Source organism: Pygoscelis adeliae, unplaced genomic scaffold (assembly GCF_000699105.1).
Source record: "Pygoscelis adeliae isolate BGI_AS28 unplaced genomic scaffold, ASM69910v1 Scaffold86, whole genome shotgun sequence".
Taxonomy (NCBI): domain Eukaryota; kingdom Metazoa; phylum Chordata; class Aves; order Sphenisciformes; family Spheniscidae; genus Pygoscelis; species Pygoscelis adeliae.
This window is the reverse complement of record NW_008824930.1, coordinates 2,622,276-2,643,364: the sequence shown is the minus strand read 5'-3', so window position 1 is coordinate 2,643,364 and position 21,089 is coordinate 2,622,276. Positions and strand designations below refer to the sequence as shown.

The following is a 21,089-nucleotide window of genomic DNA, read 5'->3' as shown; positions in this document are numbered from 1 at the left end:
GGGATGTGACAACTGGATACTAAGAGAAGAGCTAGGTAGATACTATGATGCTAGTTTGTAGGCTAAATTACAAGAGAGCAGTTATAGAGTCTTACAGAGCCATCAGATTGTACAGCCAGTGTGCATAATTTACCTGGTGCACTGGTTTGTAACCTGACAGAGGAGTGCCAGAGCATTTAAGGTCCCAAGTTTTGCCCCGTTCAGTCAGCTCCCTTCCTTAATATCTGCTTCACTATGAGAATAACAGGAAGAAGTCACTTTTTAAATCACAAAACCAAGTTAAATGACAAAGCAGTTACACTTGAAAGGATGTCTGGTACCCCTTCTTACAGGAAAAGTCCTGTAAGGGCTGTCGGCACCGTTCTTCAGTGAATGCTTTGAACAGAAGTTGGACCTGCCAGCTGCTAAGAGCCCCCTCAGCCCGGACTGAAGCCCTGCCTCAGGACTGACCAAAAACTTAAACAGCATGTACTACTGCTGTACCATTTATTACGGGGTTTTTATGGAAGTTTTCCTTTCATGTATGGACTAAACAGCACACTCTTTAAAATAACAAGACTTGGTGGATTTGTGGCCTGAGGGCATCATGTCTGCAGGACTATGCTGAACACCTTTGCCTTGGTATCAGTCATATCACATAACAACAGTACTAGTATCAGCAGCGTGTTTAAACCCCTCATCTTAGATTTAGGTCAGATCTCTAGGTCTTGGAGTACTTCAAATCTTTAGTTATTAAAACATCTGATAATCTGTAGGAATATGAGTGTCTTAACCAGAGCAAGTACTGTAAAAATCAAGTTTCTTACTGTTTTTGTAACAATTAGATCATTCAAGTACAACCATTTGCAGGCACCATAAAAATTCCTTCTATATGCGTCAGTCTTGGTACGTGAGAAACATGAAGAGTAGTAATTGCTTCTGAAGTTAACATGCTTCTCTTACTTGTGAACTCTGTGTATTTGCAGGCAAGCTCAGTATAAATATACTGTGTGTACACTAGAGTCTTACTGCATTTAAATATTTTAAAAAGTCTTTAAATTGTTGCAAAACTGTTTCGAATATGTTTCTCAAAGTAAAGGAAATTAATTCTGTGTTTATGAACTTTTTTTGTGACTGTTTCTTTTCCAATATTTTTGATTGATTGATTTGAGAGAAGTGAGAATCTGTTTTCTACTCCTCATTGAGAACGTTGTTGTTCTCAATTGGTCGTGACTTTTGGAGCATTCAGCATCCTCAACTTAAGTTGAAGGCAAGAACTGTTGGTGGTTGGGGTGGCTCTGAAGAGCCTCTTAAAGCCTTCCCTATAATTTCTTCTTGATTACAGTCAGACTGAACCGTAACATTTGAATTGTTAGAATCCAAGTCCAGCAAACAAATATTCTGTTAGGTTTGCATGCATGTGTCAGGTTTTTTTTATGACTGCTTCATAAACTGTGGAGTCAGGACTATTGCTTAACATCTAAGTTTTGTTGTTTTCTTTCATCAGTGTATGTGCAAAGAGGCAGAAACATAGGAGAAAGGTTAAATAAAGTGATTAAAGTTAATCATAAAATATGCCTGCCTTAGTGATGATTAAAACCTTAATCATTGCATGCTACAGATCCCTGAACGTTGTAGAAAAGCAAACGTATTTTTATTACTTTGTATCCATCTTCTTCATTCATTTAATACCAAAAATACCCACCAGTAGAGTAAACAAATGTTTTAGACCAGCAGGACCTATCTTCTGTTGTGCTTCCCTTCTGAAATATAAACATTTCTTGTTTTTATTCTTCCTAGCTCTGTTTTGTGATGTTTTGGACGCCAAACGTGTCAGAGAAGATTTTAGTTGACATAATTGGAGTAGACTTCGCTTTTGCAGAGCTGTGTGTTGTTCCTTTGCGCATCTTCTCCTTCTTTCCAGTTCCAGGTAAAAACCAAGAAAATAAAAACTCTGTAACCTCAAAACCAAACCAGCTTTGAGGTGTGGTCATAGAGTCTGGCATGGCTGTACATGGAAGAGTGGCTAAATGCACGCCTAGCATAAGTAACACGGTTTTTATTGAAGTTGGTGTAGACCAAGAGTACTTATATCGGTAGTCAAGATACAAATGTTGCAGTAAGAGCAGTCTGTCATTAGGCAGATTTCTGACTGTCGAAAGTCAGAATTCTGTCTATTGCAGCTGACCAAGAGCACACACATGAATGGCAGTAGCAATACACGCATGCCAAGACTGAAATTAACTGTTTGGAATAGCATCTAGGACCAGCTCCACCATAACATCACCTCCATTAGTCTCTCCTGCTGCTGCCAGTGTCAGTGGCACTTTCAGATATCATCACAGCATAAACAATATAGAACAAAAGTTAATGCCCGTATTCAAGAGAGAGGCAAGCTTGACAGCAGTAATCAAAAAGTTTCCCCTCAAAAAATTTCTAACTTCTGTAATCAAATGCTACATCATGTAGTGTTTTCTGCTTATATGACAAGACAGTTTTGTAATAAAGGTGAACTCCAAATATAAGAACAGGTACATGGAGATACCATTTTTTGTGACTGGCTGTTACACCATGTACCACACAGGAGCTAGAGGGAAAATTTTCCTTGCTGTGATTTCTGTTTAGGGAAGGGATGTTCCTTTAGTGAAGAAAACAGGATGGACCATCTAATAAATTGGTTGTAAGAGAACAGCTCTCAGTAAGGCTTGCTGTCTACAACTGGTGCTTTGTGTTTTCAAAAATCAGTACATTAAAGCAATTTGGACACAAGATCTACTTCATTTCTAGTAGGGCTTCCCAGTGTGCAAAGTTACCAGAAACAAGTTTTACCATGGTTATTTCTGAACAGTGCTCTCTGCATGAAAAAGCTTCATATGAGATGACTGATTTTTTTTTACTACTCTCGCCTCCCTTTCTTCCCATCTCCTCCCCTTCCCCTGTTTATGAACAGTGACGGTCAGAGCGCACTTGACTGGTTGGCTGATGACTCTAAAGAAGACATTTGTGTTGGCACCTAGCTCAGTGCTGCGGATTATCGTCCTCATCACCAGTCTCATTGTGCTGCCTTACTTGGGGTAAATCATTCTCCTCTCCACAGAGCTGATGGGTTTGCTTTTCTCTTCATTCCTGTTTCCTGTCACTTAATAGCTGAATTTGGGTAGCTCAGAACATTTTCCCCAAATACTAACCATAATATAAAGCCTAAACAGTGTCAATATGTGGAAAAGAAACATTTACAAATTCACAAGTGTGACTTTGCTCTAGGCAGGCATGACAGTGATGTCCCTTTTGAAAAAACAGGCAGATGTCAGAGAGGCAAACATCTATCCTACAGAGAATTTATTTCCATTCTATTAAATGCACTGTTAAGAAAGCTAATGGAAGAATATCTTGTTTATAAGTTAAATAATCTGTTCTACAGTACTCTGTACAAGACTTTAAATTCTTAGTCCATAATTTGATTCAGAATGTGTTTCTTTTAAACAGTGAAGCCACAAAAAACCAAAAAACTCCTTTAAAATACCAGCTATTCTTTTTGCCAGTGTATTATGTCTTTGAAGGAAATATTTCTAACAACAGATTGATTCTATATGCCAGTGGAAATATAATTATGAATCATGAATTCTCACACAACCATGACGACTTTCTTCTTATGCCGCCCACAGAGTTCATGGAGCCACTCTTGGAGTAGGATCCCTTCTAGCTGGTTTTGTAGGAGAATCCACCATGGTTGCGATAGCAGCCTGTTACGTCTATCGGAAACAGGTAAGAATTAGGCTCTGTGGGATCTGGTGAGAGCAGTTGATGATAGGGGATTTTAGTTCAGATTAAGAGTACACTTTTGAAATGCAACTCCCCAGCATCCCCACTTACTGAATTTGGTTTGCTTCCCCATGCGGTCGCAGGAGTGTGCAACTTGGGAATTCTTTGGGTTGAAATAAAACCAAAAGGTGCCCTTCAACTGCTAGTAGGCGTTCAGGCCATGGGACCAGGCCATGGGACATGCTGGTCTGAAGTAAACCTCTTGCTCCTCAAAACATGTGTAACATGGATATCATATCCTTACCGCCACCTGTTTTGCACCATAGATCTCTTACTACAGTACAACATAGCTTCTTTATGTAGACATAGGAACTACTCATCCAAGCTTATTATATGTATATGTGTATGTGTATGTGTGTATATATATGTATACTTTTATTTCTTTACAAAACCAGCTCTGCTGAAAATGGACAAAAAGTACCGTTGCTTATTTTTTTTTGCCATCTAAAGAAGTGGCTTAAAACAAGATATACTCCTGCAGCAGTAGAGGATAAGAGCTTACAAATACTTAAACAGGCGAGGATTTCTCATAGGCATACTTTTACATATTTCACACACTACAGTCCTGCATGTACGGAGTAGTAGTGGTACATGGATTTCAAAGAATATTCCACTAAATGAAATCAAACACAGGATAAATATTGGCTAGGTGACCGGGTACATCGCAGTACCTGCATATTGTACCCTTCCAGTTATGTGTTCAAGGCACTGTGTAGGCACCAGGCCTAACACCAAGCAGAAATGGTGTGGTGTGTACATCATTCCATGGTGCAGAAGGACTCTGTGGATGGGAGCAGAAAATAAAATCTATGCATTTGCTTTTTTTTTTCCATTAGATTTCTTACTAAAGGCCAAGCGAAGATGCCCACCACTTCTATTTTTAGCAAAAAAATACAGAATATGGAACATCTAAAAGCCTTATGTTGGAACAAACCAAAACCAGTTTTGATATGTATTAACAGTGCAGGCAGGCCATGGCAGTAGACCAAAGTGTACAAGGTTCATAAGGAAATAGAAGACCTTGGTCTCCATCGTGATTAGTCTGTCATGTTTTTCTTGAGCACCAAAGAGTAAAAACTGTAGACACGGAAATGGCTGTTCTTGGCCTATGGTTTCACAACATATATCTGTTGGGACTAACCTCCTCATCGCTTGTTTGTTACAGGAATAGCTCATAGCGCGTTTCTGGCCAGGGACATGGTACTTTTAGTTTTTTGCAGTGATGAGTGCAGGTAGTAGTAATAATAACTGTGCCAACCTAATTTATTCCCTTACCAGAATTAGTGTGTAGCTGACAGCATCGTCTCAACAGCCAGGGTGACAGTGGCAGAGCCAACCGGTAGCTGTATACACCAACTTGTTTTCCCCTACAGTGGTAATAAGTGGGCGGCATGTGAGATCTGCAAATCAAGTGTTGTGTAGACACCTCTAAAATTTTGAAACTCTGATATGCCCAACTCAGCTGAATCAATAATACCTGTGGGGGATTTTTTGTCAGCTGTACAAGTGTTTTCTGTAAAACTAGTCAGCCTGCTGAGAAACGGATAATGAGGAACAGATGCTTCAACTTGTTTTGTAGCGGGGCTGAATGCTTCTTAGCTTTACTAATCCAGGACATCCTGGATGAATCACAGGACTCTTGAATGCCCTCCTGCTACTGCTAGCCAAAAATACTCTAATATTACTTGGCCTTGATGGGGTGGGGGCTCACAGTGGATCAGCAATATCAAGAAAAGCCAGGATGCTCACATCTTGTAAAATTCCTGAAGTTTGACATTTGAGAAATTAGGTTGCCACCTCTGTCTCCCTCCCTAGAGCAGCTTATCTTCTCTCATATTTTGCTTGCTTTTTTTTTTTAATAAAAAATCCGTGATGTAAAAGTTCCAGATGCTCTCTTCCCTCCAGTCGTGCTGAAGCCTGTTTTGGATGTTGCTCAGCATAAGAAATGCCTCTATTATTGCATTTATGTTAGAAAGGAGAAAGCTGAGCCCCAGGAAGGTTATGGAAAACTTCTAAGTTACGACAACTTATTAGTGACAAGCCATGAATATGACTCAAATATTCTAGCTCTTTAATAACATACCCCCCAAAAAAAATTATTCACACCTCGGTTCTCGCAGTGCCCAAAGTTTGTAGGACGGTGTTCATGCACAACTTACTGATAGGTTTCCAAACACTTGTTTCAATCTAGAAAAAGAAGCGGAATGAGAATGAAGCAGCTACAGAAGGTGAAGACTCTGCAATGACCGACATGCCTCACACAGAGGAAATGACAGACATCGTAGAAATGAGAGAAGAGAATGAATAATAAATGGGATGCAATTGTTCTCTGCAGGGACGATTGGAGTGACACTTCAGCATCTTGTCGTCTCTCATACTTTTTTGTTTGTTCGTTTTTATTTTTGTAATAAAGAGGCCTTGATTTAAAAGGTTTCAGATAAATTCTCTAGCATACTGAGTATGCTCTCACTGATGAGGGACCTAAAAAGAGGTCTTTGTTTTTTTTTTTTCCCAATTGAATTTGTTTTCTCACTCCATGCAAACATAAAAGATACAATTGCATCACTGTAGAGTCTTCCTTACTTATGCATCCACCTTCTCTGGACAATCTGCATTTGTCAACCAAAGCCCTGCTCTCTGTGCATGTGTGTGTGTGCGCGTGTGTGCATGCGCTTGCACACTCGCACACGCACATGCACGTGTGCCACTGGCTCAACGCTACTGCCATAATCCTACTCCCTCCCCTCTTTCCTTTTCCTTCCTTTTCTTTATGAGAAATGTTAAGGAAAAGAAGTTTGGAATACAGAGCTTTATTTTACTTGCTTGAAAATTACTTTGCTACATAAACTAATATACTATGGTGAACTATATCTTTTTGTTTGGCCTCATCGCTAAAGCTTATACTGCACAGGGTACAAAACAGGGAGGAACGTGTAAGTCTCCACATGCAAAGTGGAGAAAAACAGGTTCCTCTCTCCTGTTAAAAGTGTGTGGATGTGTATATACACACACAGGTACATAAACAGAGACATACATATATATATTTTTATATATATATGCATACGATAAAATACACATGGGACAAGAACTCTATTTAGCTTTCATTCCATCAGAAAGATAGTAATCTTTTGAAAAATGTAAACATTTAATTCAGAATTTTCTTGAATCGTTAAGCCCCACCTTACGTATAATTTTCTTTAGAAAAAAAACCAAACATGCACTTTCCTCTTGTGAAGAGGGCGATGGCAACTGATAGACTTTGACTGTATTTGAACTTAAAAAAAATAAATATTGACAAGCTTTACCAAAGTTCTTGTCCACTGATTTAACTTTAATTTTTAAAGGTTGATTTGCTCTATATACTTATTTCTGGTGCCTATATACTAAAAAAAAAATAAAAAATCAGATAACGTATGCAGGATACCATGGTATATCGCATTACTACACATAGCTCCATGAAATTTTTTATATAGAGATGTACGCATACTCACACACACGTGTGTATATGTATATATACTTATACATACACACACACACACACATATATGTATGTTTTGCTATAATATATTTACCTATGCAGTAGATCAAAATCCGTATGGTGAAGCTCAAGTACTGACGGTCCTCCAGGTTGTTAATAAGGGACCTTGATCATCTGTTGGCTCTCAAGGCAAGAGTTGCGTGCAAGCGGGGAGCTGCTCACAGCACTCGGCAAGTGCTGTACTTGGAGAAGGCGGCAGGCGCTGTGTCGTTGAGGTTGAAGTGGGCCTTAAATAACAGAGCGTGAGGTCAGGTGGGCGACTTCCATCGGGTGGAAATGAAGCCCATATAAGAGGTGACCGAACCAGAGAGGGTTTGGGTGCCACCGATGATGGCTGCAGCGGCAGCTTGTATTTCTGTGCTCTTCTGTGTTTGGCTGCGGGGCAGCGTTTGGTACCGGTTTGTAGTAGCTTGGGTTCTTTCAGATTTAATCGTGCCAGAGTCTGGAAACCGTTATCCTCCATGCCGTATCCATAAATCAGTTAATTTAAACCTTATTTAGTAAAAGTATATTTTTCTAAGTTGTGGAAGTAATTATTTAATTGTGGACAAATTCTGTTTCTAGATTTATTTGCCAGGTAGTCCCAGCACTCGGAGAACTGATCAAAACTAAACATTACTTTAAATGTTATATCGATATATGTGTATGTAGACATACACATGTGTATAAATATATATATTGTATATTATGTACATTTGTTTTAAGCTACAATACATTTCCTATTTTTCCAAGTTCAGCTAAAAATGTCTCTGAAAAACTACAGAGTTGGCTAGTAACCAGTTATGGCCGTCATGAAAGGCATTGTATCAATGAACTTTACATTTTATCGTAAACATTTGTACTAATTTGTTACATGTACAAATGCAATAAGAAAAAAATGTAGAAATTATTGTGTTGAATGAGATTTGCAAAATCAGTTCATGGTTAATGAGCAGTGGCACTAGGAGGGTAAGACTAAATCCAGTAACCACACGTTTTCTGTGCCACCACAAGGTTGTTCTCCTTGTTTCTGACAGTAGTTTAAAAAAAAAAAGATTAAAAAAAAACCACCTCAGACAAATGAACTTTGTGCAGTATGTAGGCTGTACACATTCATGAATACAGGCTCTCAAACAGTCATGTGTATATAACATGTATATAGACTGTTACAGATCACGGTGGCCATTTGAGGTCTTCTCTATTCATGTAGTTTTGGTTTCTCCAGTACGTTTGTATCCAAGTCCACAAGACGCAGTTTTGCAGGAACTGTAGAGATAAAGCAAGAAAATATTTTTGTGTAATACTTCTTTTGGTATATGACTAAAATTCAAACGGCAGTTATTTTTGAAGAATTTTGAGCATTACCGATGTAGGTTTCATGGTAATAATTGCACCAAAAAGTAAAAAATTTGAAAACAAATTAAATGAAACACTGAAGCTTTTGCTTTAGATAGAAGATGAACAAATATCAAAAACTGAATTATTGGTTATACAGGACTAAACTAATGGTAATTTTTTCAGTTGTGTGGGTAATACATAATAGTCCTTTACTTTGCAAGATACCGAGTGAGCGCAGGAATGGTGGGGTTTGGGCAAGAACTCAAGCAGTGACGTAAGGACGCATGCATCGCGTCTCTTTCCGCTTCCTGCGGGTTGCGTATTTCTTTACGTTGCTCTGCTGGATTAACAAAACACGCTGACGTTTCTGGAACGAGCGAGTCCAAACCAGCCCCTCGTGCCGGCCCAGGTACTCGCTGCGTGGGCAGGCAGGGTGCTCAGCGGGACGGCGCGTGCCCAAGGAGCGCCCTGTTCCCCGCAGCCTCTGGTTCTGCTTCTGGGTACCGCTGTCAGGAGCATCAGCGACCACCTGAAACCTCACTGCTCTGACTCCCAGCGGGTGGCAAATTCAGCTGGGCTGGTGAAGCAGCCAGCCTGATGGGTTACGGGCTGGGAGCGGGCAGCCGTCCTCCTCGGCTGAAGCCTCAGCCAGAGCGTTACTGGTCTCTCTCAGGCAGATGCTGGTGTATGCCCTGTCCTGCACCTCTTCCTTCCCAAAAGGACTTTCCCGAGTTCTAGTAAAATGGCTTAGCTGTCTCTCTTGTGTTTTTGCTTATGAAATGGCTATCTTATCTGTGATAAATATTTTACAACAGAAACCTGTTAAGTTTCTGTGTCGGAGAGCCGGAGCACAGTCATCTCAATGAATTCATGTGGAGACTTGGCCTTTCCAGACTTTCTTGAGAATTACTGAATTATACAATCATCGAAGTTACAATAAAAAGAGGAACAAAGTTGATCAGCATCCTAAATCTTAAATTTCAGAACAGCTCACACAGCGGGAAATAAGAGCAGAACACCAATAAGCTGTGGATTAATGTTCCTCGGCTTTTAATACGTATGTAAAATTGTGCTAACTTGTCTTGAGTTTTCCTTTTGCAGAATTAACAGGAAACATTGGGGTTTTTTTCCTTCCTCACTGCCCTAAGCAGGCCTCTCACGCTTACCAAGCAGTGGACTTGATGGAAAAAGCTCTGCATTTCCCAGCCAGTGCTTGAGGCCATTTGGGCACAGCAGCAGGTTCCCAGGCGTGGGGCAGCCCCGCGCCCCGTCCCCCTGGCACAGCTGTTCCAGGCAGGAGCGCTCAGTTGCCTGCTTGTTAGATAGAGCACCCTGAGTGAGAGGATTGGGTGAGTAACAGAGAAGTCTTGTCTTTTCTACTCATTTTGCTGCTAAGTATTTCCTTTGAGTGGGGGAGATTTATATCTGGCTCTTGCTTGGTGTTTTGCCGAATCTGCCGCCAGAGAGGGAGCAGCCCAAGACGGAGGGCGAGCTGATGAATGCAGCCAATTCAGGGCAGGCCACGACGCACGAACAGAAACCTTTTGAAGGCGAGAGCGCCTTCTTTTGTGCTTAAAAAGAAGGGAGAAAGGATGCTTTCAGGCCCAGGCGCCCGGAGTCGCCAGGCATAGTTTTGCATTGGGCTGCAAGGTGGCAATGGGAACGGGGTGTCCTGTGGCTCCAGCATCCCGGCCCCGCCGGCATCCTCGGCAAAATGCAGGGCAGTGCAGGGGATGGCGAGGTGGCAGCATCGGCTCCATCTCTTAATGAGATTTTGTGGTTGTGGTGGGATCAGCACGGATTTGAGTGCAGCTGGGTGTTACTTGAGCATAGTTGCAGTAGCCATTAGTGTATTGGAAAGCCATGCATATCTCTATGGGTGTGTATATGAGAGTGTTGCACAGGCATTTTTATTAAGGCCTTTATGTAGTTCATTGGAACAAGGATTCAAGTCTAAACATGATCTTAATGTGGGACTAATACTAAGCCATTTTAAAAAAATTGCAATTTAATGCTACATAAAAGAGTACATAAAACACCCTTTCAGCAGACCTTGTACCAGTAAGCTAAAGCACGATTTAGATCAGTAAGCTGGAATGGGAGAGAAAGAGGACATGCTGAAAAGCTTATGGGTATTGTATATCCATCCTAAAGACAACAGCATGGCGTGGAGATGAAGTGAGTCAGAGGGCAGAAAACATCAGAGCTGTGGCTGCTGCCGTTTCCCTTTCAGCTGCCCTGGAGAGGGACTGAAGGGTGAGGAGCGATATGTCCATAAGACACCACTTCTAAGTATTCTGGATTCTGAGCAGAGGAGCCATCAGAGAGAGGAGTGTGAAACATCTTGGAAGATTATTCACGCAGAAATACACCAACATGCAGGTTTTATAACATGCAAAGAGGAGGCACTACGTGGCTTGCTGCTTCTGAGTAACTGGCAGGACTGGACTTGGGAAATGTCACATAAACATTAGTTAAACAAAAGACAAAATCATCACTATTTTGGTATCAAATTGGCATTACCCAAATACCAGCTTAACCATAAAATGTTCATGTTTGCTTTTTTACTGGAATTCAAGTGCAGAATACCGTGTTTTCTGAAGGAAGCAAGCTCCCACGGAAGCAGGGTGCGGTGCAGAGCAGGCTGTGGGGGCTCATTGAAGAGCCCCGGTGGGAAAAGGAGCTCCAAATTTGTTCTGCGCCCTGCAACACACTGTATTCAATTGCAGCCTGACAGCATCATGAAACAAGGCAGAATTGTCAGCTTAGCAGCCAACTCGGTCCAAGCGCGGTCTGACCTGCAGCAGCACTGCAGAGCAGCGGGAGGGCCCGGGGTGCAGGGGGAGCCCTGGCTCTCCGCTCGGGTTTGGACAGCTTGCATAGATTTGCTGTGGAGACCCAAGTTCAATTGTCGGTGCATAGATGCACTCCTCAGCAAAACCATTGCCAGACTCCTCAGTAATTGGCACCTTCTGAACAAAAAGGCCAAAGGCAAAATACGGGGGCAGAGAGATCGAGCTTTGAGCTTGGCTTGGAGCACGTCCTCAGACAGAAGGGCATTTTGGCTGCAGCTTGTGCAAGTTAATTGTACAGTTAAAGAGTGAGCTTCAGTCTCAGCATTTCATAATCAAGATACCCACTCTAGCTCAGTAAAACAGAACAACTGTGGTATATTTTTAGGTGCTCTTTTGTCTTTGTAACCCTGAGGGGAAGGTTTTCCTTAGTATTACCAAGCCTTGTCACTGCTCAAATCAATTTATTAGTTTCACCTCATCGTTATTTTCTGTCATTCCTAGTTCAGCGTCTTCAGACGTTTCCTTATTTTCTTCTGAAGGCTCCTGCTAGGCTTATTTTGTCTGTTGGCATTTTGAGAAGGAAGATGTAATCGTCACGCTGACTGAATGTCAAGTAATGCCGTGATTAAAAAGTAGCTTACAACAAACCTCTTCTTTGACAGACTGTTTTTTACTTTTCGTTTGCTAAGCTGAAAAGGAGAGTCAAGAAGTAGAAAGAATTAGGGGGGGGTGTCTTTATTTAAAATCAAGAATTAAAAGAATTAATTCAAGTTCATTACTTAACTCCAGCCACTTTGTGACTTTCTAATGATCCATAAGACCACGACCCAGACTTTTCCAGCAAAGTTAGCACTGCATCCCCAGAGCAGCACAGAATATTTTGAAGCACTGGGAAACACAAGAGTTCATATATTTCACAACTAAATGTATAACTTAATGAGTTGGAGAGCCTGATTAACAGGGACAATCCATTAAGTTTAAAAATTCAGCTGGACGTGAGCAGCCTGATCCAATGTCTAAGGTGGCCCTGCTTTGACCGAGGAGGGCTAGATAAGATGACTGCCTGCGGTCCCCTTCTGACCTAAATTGTCCTCTGATTCAATCGGGAACCTAGAGAGGTCCCTTCTTCTTAAGGGACTTGAGACTGCTTGCCTTTTCTAGGCTTTCAGTTCAGGGTTGAGAGACAGTGCCTACTGTCAGCAAAAATCTGAGCTGCACAGATTCTTTTGCTGATGACAAAGCTTTCATATTGCAGAGCCAGCTGTAAAGTACCCTCCCACCCTCTGGGAGCCCACAAGGAGGGCAAAGCAAAAATAAGCTATTGTATCTGCAGATGAAATATTTGAGTACTGTACTGCACTTTTTCAATTAACTCTGAGCAAAAATGCCTGAAACCAGCAAGCAATTGCATCTATTACCTGCTTCCTCCCATCTCTCTTCAAGTGCATCATTCAGCATTTTAAAAAAAAGCTACCCTTTCTCATAAGTCCGCTTTGTAATCAAGGTAATGCAAAGTAAATGCATTTACATAATAAAACAGTTTGGCCTATCTGCAAATGAGAGCATATAAATCCCCTCTTCGGAAAGGATGTATTTAAAAATTGGAACAACAGCTTTATCCATAATTCAGCAAGAACACAACAGAAAATCAAAGAAAAAGTTGCAGAACTGAAAAAAATAATTTTAATTGCGTTAACTTTTAATGAGAATACTGTCTGGGTGGAAAGTAAAGTGTATGTACACATGCAGAAAACAGCAGAGCCTGGAACTAACATGCATTGCTGAACTTTGTAGTTTGCTCTCCAAAGCAGCACTAATGTAACTCTGCTTTTGTGTCCTATTACAATAAACAAAAAAATCCTTCCTAACCTATAATGAAACAATTGGAAGGCTACAGGCAGTAAGTTTACTGGTTATTTAGATCAACTGAGTTCATCCGCAGAGTTTGCAAGCACCACAAAATTGCAAAAGCAAAACCTCCAAAAAAAGTTGAAGGTAGATACGCATTTTTGTAGATGACATACCCCTACTTACTGCCATCCACAAGCTTTTTAAGATAAATCTGATCATCTTTTAAGTAACGTAGTTCAAAGTGCACTTCACTTACTTTAGGTTTAATAAAAATCTACCTGCAATATCTTGTATATTTTTAAAAAGCAAACGCACAAGATGCAAAATTCAACCTGTGTTCTTAAACTGGGCAGAAACCCCCACCACCGTCATAAAGACAATCAAGCTTAGATCATGTCAGGTTTTGATCTTTCAGAACACTGCTCTCACTGCTCTGTTATTTTAGATCAGCTTTTGGTGTTGCTGCCTCTGCCTTTGTTTCTTGAAGCCAGGAGCCTATGGAGGGTTCATGGTAAGAGACACAGGCACGGCTGGAGGACGCCAGAGCCTGTCTGCTGAGGAGGAGGATGGCTTGAGGCAGGAAGCACAGAGCTCCTTTAGAAAGATGCGGTTTGGTGGCTTGTCACTCCACCACCGCGTGAGCTGGCGGCAGTGATCCTCCCCAGAGCTGGTTGTTTGGAGGAGGAGAAAAAAACAGACGTTGCCCGTTGCTGGTGGACTTGAAGTTGGGGTTGCAGGCAGTGTCAGAGCCCCCTACGCTGCTTGTGTTATTTGTTCTGCAACACTGGCAGAGCATGTTAACTACCACAGGCCACAGAAATCCAAACTGGAGACCAAAGACTCGACTCTGTGTGGTGGAATGGCTGAAATGTGTTTAATGGTGCTCGGGCAGCACAGCCTAGCAGCATTCCCAAGCCTTGAGAAAGCCTTCCTTCATCTGTATTGGAGAGAAAGCTTCTGGGAGTGCCTGAGGAGGAGCACGTGTGAGCAAGTGAGTGTGGAGGAGTGTGTGTGTATGTGGAGAGAGAGGGAGAGATGGCCGCAAATGAATGAGCTGAAGTGTCTTTTGCAAGCGCCCTGCACTGCATTATCCTGCAAGGACCATACTGGTGGGCAGAGAGAACCGTAACCCCTTCATTTACCATCTTTAGTGAAAGGTTCACTGGCCTTTGAAGGTTATCGGGCAGTGTTACTAGATACTAGTACTAAATAAAGCCAAACTTTATAGTGCTAGGAGCACAAAAGACAGCAAATTTTGCCACGCCTTTTGCAATGGAGAAAGAAGCAAGCTTCGCACACCCTGCTCTCTCCATCTTTGCAGTCTTGAGCAGGGCCAGCAACAGGGTCACTCGAGAAGGAATCTACAAAGATTGAGCAAAACCTAAAGGGCAGAGCAGAAGGCGAGGACTATTTTGTCTTCACAGCAGGAAATCATCATGGAGGAGAACCAAATTATGTAGAGGTAACCCCCAGAAAGTCTTTCAAAGGAGATGCAGTTTCTGAACAGAGGTTCAAGATAGCTTTGACCACATCGTGTGAGGTCAGACTGCACCATTTGTAGAGTAATACTACAAGGATAGCAGGTTCTCCAATCTCAGAGAGGTGCTCTAAGGGTAAAATTCACTAATGCTGGTAAAAGATGCTTGGATACTACAGGGAACAGTGCCACAGAAATGCCTAAAAATACTGAATTCATATTTGCATGTTCTAATTGTGCCTTTGGGTTCTCTAAAATTGACTTGTTTTTAGTTTCATGGAAACACTTTTAAAATTGGGAGCGGGCAGTAGTGTCTGGAAGCAGCATCCTAAAAAAGGGCAGCCCAAAGTCCGAAGACTCTTGCTCAGGAAAGAGGGGAAAGGATGCTTGGGGGCCTTGTCTTTTCCTGACCTGGCCCTCTGACCATGGAGTATTCTGCAGGACAATGTCTTGTTCTGCTCTCAGCACACTTACAACACTGAAAGAGGCAAGAGCAGTAGCTGGCCCTGCTTTAGGGCATGCTGCAGTTGCATTGGGATTAAGGTCAATTCTCTAAACACCTTTCTGTAGAGAAAAAGCCTCATTTTTTCAGTTCGTTTCTGTAATTTGAAGGTAAATCTGAGAACTAGGCAAATGCATATTTCACCTGAGAGGTATCACTTGTTTTTCATTCCTTTCAGAGTATCTTTCAGTATCAGATTCAGATTCTTTCTTTCAGGATAAAGCTGTCTTCATGCAAAGCAGTGTGCCTAATAGCCATCCTCAACTACTTAAACAAGTCAATTTTGCAAGGACTGTAGGTGTCAAGCCAGAGCACCATTTGGGACTACAGTACAGGGATCCTAGATTTTAAATGAAATGTTACCTCACGCATCATTTTCTGTCATACTTGTAGAATTCCAGTTGATTTCTCTCAAAATAAATGTTGCTTTCTGTAATTTGTACACGCTAAAGCTACTGGTTTGGTTTTTTAATGGCCATTTTGCTTTGCTTTAAACATGTGGGTTTTCTTTAAAGAAACTGATGAAGGTTAAAACTTTGTATACTTTTAAAAAGACTGCTAAGGTCAAAAGTATAAAAGTATGTGTTGCATTAAAATTGAGTGCTGTTTATGTATTTAACAGAGGTGTATGTTTTTGCATTGTTAAAAAGAATGATCTATGCTTTCTTTGGGGGGGGGGGATCTGTGCTCCAATATTGTCCAACAGCTTTCATATTCTAATTACTTTAAGTAAAGTTCTAACAGTTTGCATATGATTCATGATTCTGATTGCATCTGTTTTATTAATTCTCATAATCTGACATGGTCTAAAGTGCTCTTCTCATTTGGAACAAGCAAAGTATACCTCCTGGTGAGAAATTAATCCAACACGCAAATTGTTTTCGAATTATGAGCATGATGCTGCCAACTGCAAGGTCTTAACTTGAAGTTACTGAAATCCAAGGGTATCCATAAAATGGTGCAAGACAAGCTCTTTATTTCTACAAAGCCTCCAAGTGTTGTTGATATGGAAATACCATGGTCAGAACACTTTTTCCACACCAAATCTAAAACTTTTGTAATTCCTGTTAAATAGACACTTAGTACTTAAAAGGAGAGCGTTATTCTCGTCAGGCCAGGGCAAACTAAAATGTCATGAGAGGATGCTTCATCCATCCATCTGGCAAGCCACCAAAGCTGTTCTTACGAAGCTGTGAAAACATTCCTTAACCAAAAATGTTTAGTGTTTGATTTTGAATAGCGTGTCCCTTGGGTACTCCCAAATGACTGAATCTGAGCCACCCAGAGCCAGCGAGAAGGCTGACTATGGGACCACAGCCTTAAACGTCTCTCCTGATGCAACACTTGAGCAGCTGCTGTTTTCAAAAAGGTCTTGGAGCGGTACGATGGTAGGGCTTTGCTCATACCTGCGACTGACCCCCCGGGACTCTGCTACCTCAGCTCTCTTCACGCTGGCCCGCAGCAGGGATCCAGATGATGCTCTCAGAGAGAAGTCCAGCTTCTCCAGCCCACAAAATGACCACCTCACATACTGTTTTCTATTTTCAATTTTAGGCAGCCTGCAATCTCCAGCATCCTGTAACCCTAAAGCCTGGCCTGCCTTAGGGTCCCCCACGCGTTGTCAGCCCTTCAATTCCTGCCCGTCTCATCCTATCTCCTCTCCTTGGGGCTCCCCAACCACCCTCTCATCCCCCTGGCATCTGCGGCCACATCCCCTCTGCAGTGCAGGGGGTCAGTGGTCCCCCGCCTCCGCGGGGTGTGCCCCATCTTCCCTGTGACAGGGCCGGGAACAGCAGCTCTGTTTCTCCTGGCCCTTGGTGCAGGGGCTGTCCAGGGGGGCCTTCGGAGACCCCTGAACTGGCTGCGGCTCTGGCCATGTCCAGCTCCCCCTTCCCGCTCTCCAGCCACCCACTGCTGTCCCCACAGATCCTGGAGAAAGGATCGGCTCATGTCTGGTCACGTTCCTGCCCGAGACCAGGAACGCTGAGCGAGGCCGAGAATATAATTAGGGCATCTAAATCAGTAAACGATAACGCCCTTAGCCGCTCACAGGCACACGCTCGTTAGCTGCTGGCACCCGCCGCTGCCTTCCCATGGCTGCCTGCGAAGAGCGTGGCCTGACCTTGTCCAGCTCTCCCTGCCGGGAGCGCTAGCCTGGCAGGAGGCCATGATAAAAAAAAACAGAAAAGAAAAGAAAGGGCTCGGATAGGGCTCAGAAAAAGATACTGCCTTTGTGCCTGCTGGTCCTCCGCACCCGCTTATGAGGGCAGGGGCAAGTGAGCGAACATCCCCACGGCTTGGAAGGCCAGAGCCTGTCTGAAAACAGGTGTGAGGAATACTGCCACGCTGCTTCATTTTGAAAAAAGTGTAAACAGAGTCACATGTGGCGAGTTTGACTTTCTCAAACTAAGCTTTCTCTTTCAGGGACTACATAGGCTTTATTTCTCTCTCCCTAAGCAAGAAAGGGTCAGACTGTAAGCAGGTAAAAAGTAAGACATGCAGTATGATGGCAAATAGCATTATTAATTCACCTTCTTTGCTTGCAGCCTTGAAAGCCTCCTCTGCCTCCCTCCCTCCCTCCTTCTCTCCCATCAGCAGACCCTCCTCTGATTATTCTTCCATCAGTAATGAGGACAATTAGCTCTTCGCACGATGAGGTATAACGAAATACAATCCAGTTTATTTCTCCAAAGGGCACACATAGACCTCAGATGAGAGAGTCTTCAACCACAGACAGAAACCCTCCTGCTCGCAGACAGCAAATACTGCGCAGCATTTGCTTTTGTGTCTAACAATCAATAATAAAGGGGGGGAGGAAGGGGTGGGAGAACACAGCTCTGCTGGAGGTCTATAGCGCACGCGCTGCTGGAGGAAGATCTGCTCTGCACCAAGGAACAGAAAAGGGCTCGTTACCACAGACGGGCGAAGAATGCCGAAACTAACAGAGGTACGGCACAAAGAGAGCAAAAGCACCGCCGTCATCTTTTGGCTGGGCTTGTCTGAAACAGCACTTCTGAGCGAGGTGTCAGACAACCACGGCGAACCCTCTCCCAGTCCCTGCGACATGGCAGAGACACCTGCAGGGAGGAAAACCGAAGCCTAGGAGTGGCTGCTGAGGAAAACACTACCCAGAAGAAAGTCAAGCAGTAATTAACTCTCTACACAGGCTGTTCTGTAGCTGTGAAAAAGCGAGCCTTCTTCCTCTAGAGGACTCAAAAGGTGCGGCATCTTCTGGTGTCTCATGAGCAGAGGAGCATTCTCCCAGCAGCTGGAGCCAGTGCTCCCAAACCTACAGCCAAAACGGACTGCTCCATGCCCAGCCCACCTACCACGAGTGGGTGGTTAATTCACGCAACAGCCAGTGCAGCATTTCTTTGAAGAACCAGCTGTTTCGATGGCAAGCCCCACCGATGACAATGTAGCCCCCACGGTGCAACAGGACCGCCTTCACAACCGCAGCTCTTACACATTTTATCTTAGTTCTGCATAGGAAATTTCACACCATTATTTCCTTTGAATTTTCCATGAGCATACACCTCTGTTGCTGTTTTCTGTCTTCTCGCTGGGAAGGCAGACACATCGGAATGGAGCATCCATGGGGTGGGGTGATGGTGGGCTGTAGTAACACCTGGACTTTTTCATCTGGGTGTCTTACAAACCAGGTGATTGTGGAAGCCATCACAGATTTGCTTTAAACAGCCCTAAGCATTGCTCCAACTTAACTTATTTTTCTTAAATAATGTTTCCAATCACCTACTGCCTTTAAAAAGGCCCTCAGTTATGTTGGTTAATTAAAAGAGATTTTTTTGTTTGTAGCATGGTTTGATGAGACAAACCCCAGCACGTCTGAGCGAGGAGAGAGCTCTACAGAGGGCTCATCAGCAAATTAACACCATGGAACCACTTGATAGTCTAAAAGTAACATTAATATTAGATACTAAAAGCTAATACATAAGCACTGTGTGCCGGCCCCCTGTGGTAATACCTGCAGGAGGTGCAGGAGGCCAGGGATGCTCCAGCTGGGTGTTTTCTGGGGACCTTCTGAGGGGGCCTGGATGAAGACCAGAGTCTGAGACACACAGCAGGAGACAGCACGGCCTGCCACCGTGCAAGTGCTCTCTATCTAATGCAAGAGAAATAAACTGTTAACTCCCTGAAGTCTGGGTTTTTTCTTGTTGTTTCAGTTGTAAAAATCCCCTTCCCTCTTTATTTTCAACCCTGTCAGCCAAGCAGCTCAACGATGATGCCAGAGAAGAAATTTTATTATTGGTTCTTCTGCCCCCCCCTCAACAATATAAATTCAAAAGACCGGCTCAGGTGAGGGAATGGAAGCTGCTGTTAACTCCTGCTTGCCGGCTTGCTGAAAGAAACACAGTCCTCCAAAATGCAAATGCTCTCTTGATGCAGTTCGTTACACCCTGGCACAGAAAACGAATTTTGGCAACAAGAGATGAACCTGCCGTAGAAGTGGCAAGAAGCAGGCTCTCACCCAAGCAGTTACTTTCAGCTCTGCAGAACCAGTCTTTGAGCAAAACAGCCAGATCTGCTGTAAAACAAAGGCCAAAACGTTACACAATACCTAAAAAAAAAAAAATCCACTCAAAGAAGGGGGCTCTAGAAAGAGTTTGAGTGAAACGGATGCTGTTTTCTCACGGCCCATAAACCTGCAGATGGTACATCTTCCTTGCTCAATAGAATTTATTATTTCTCTTAACCTTTCATGCTAAAAAAAAAATTAATCTTATGATGCAGAAAACATTCAGAAACATGAAGAGAGGAGCAGTCTAGCAAGTGCTCCACCGCTAAAGGTATAGCCTGCTACAGTTACATCCATTAGCCTATGGTTGCAGTGTTTTACAATGAATACATTCCTCTCAGCTACAAATGATTTTTGTTATTGCAGCAATTCAGGAACAACAGTATAGGCAGTAACAGAGGATTATTATCATGTTTATTCTGTTTTTTCTAAGCACTTTAAATCTTTATAAAACATCTATGGCTAGAACTATTTTTTTGCTGTATATAAGAAAGGCAGTAAAACTAAAATAAGCTCCGCACACCTGCAAATGTGGTTGGAAACTAATAGATTTATACTTTTTTAAAGTTATTTGATTTGCTGTTGGACAATTTGAGAAGCCAACCTCACCGTTTCGCAGCATACATTATTCTTGACGCTTTCTAGCGTTGTGTTTCTGTAAAGAGAATACGCTATCCTAGAAACACTGCTCAGAATCACACAGCCTGTCTCAGCTAAGCCTCTAATTCTTACAGAAATTAGTCTGGCTGTGAAGACCCAGATGCGTCAATACATCAGCTGAAGGTTTGGATGAGTACCTAAACACAACCAGACGCTTCAGAAACCAAAGAGAGGGCTTGCTACAAATTTCAACCCCTACTACCAGATTCTTGTTCAAGATGTAAACAGATGAACTATTTGATATTCAAACAGATAAAAAAATTAAAGAAATAAAAAAACCTCGTCTCTTGCCACTGCATTTCACAGTGTTCCACACATCTTCAAAATGTCTTTCATCTACCTAAGCACGACCACTTTTAACTAATAATCCCTTCACACGAGTCTACAAAGGTAAGCTGATGCTGCTAAACCATGATCTTTCGAGATCCCCAGAGCCGAAGGAAAAGCGTTTTTACTAAGTACGGCTGGTATTTACGCACCGCAAACGCGCCTTGCGTTTGCTGGAGTACCGAGGCGGCGCGACAAGTCAGCAGACCCCTTCGCCGTGCCTCGGGAAGGCAGGCCGGCAGGCAGGCCGGCAGGCAGGGAGGCAGGCAGGCAGGGAGGCAGGC

At 42.8% G+C, this 21,089-nt stretch overlaps 1 protein-coding gene across 1 annotated transcript in view; it reads left to right on the top strand.

Moving 5' to 3' along the window:
* ANKH (ANKH inorganic pyrophosphate transport regulator) overlaps positions 1–7,002 on the top strand; it is a 49,451-nt gene extending 42,449 nt beyond the window's left edge. The window contains exons 9-12 of the mRNA XM_009325002.1: positions 1,780–1,909; positions 2,930–3,053; positions 3,645–3,744; positions 5,993–7,002. Coding sequence (XP_009323277.1) covers positions 1,780–1,909; positions 2,930–3,053; positions 3,645–3,744; positions 5,993–6,109 — 471 coding nt within the window. The 3' untranslated portion in view covers positions 6,110–7,002. The remainder of the gene's footprint in view (positions 1–1,779; positions 1,910–2,929; positions 3,054–3,644; positions 3,745–5,992) is intronic.
* Positions 7,003–21,089: the final 14,087 nt, after the last annotated feature.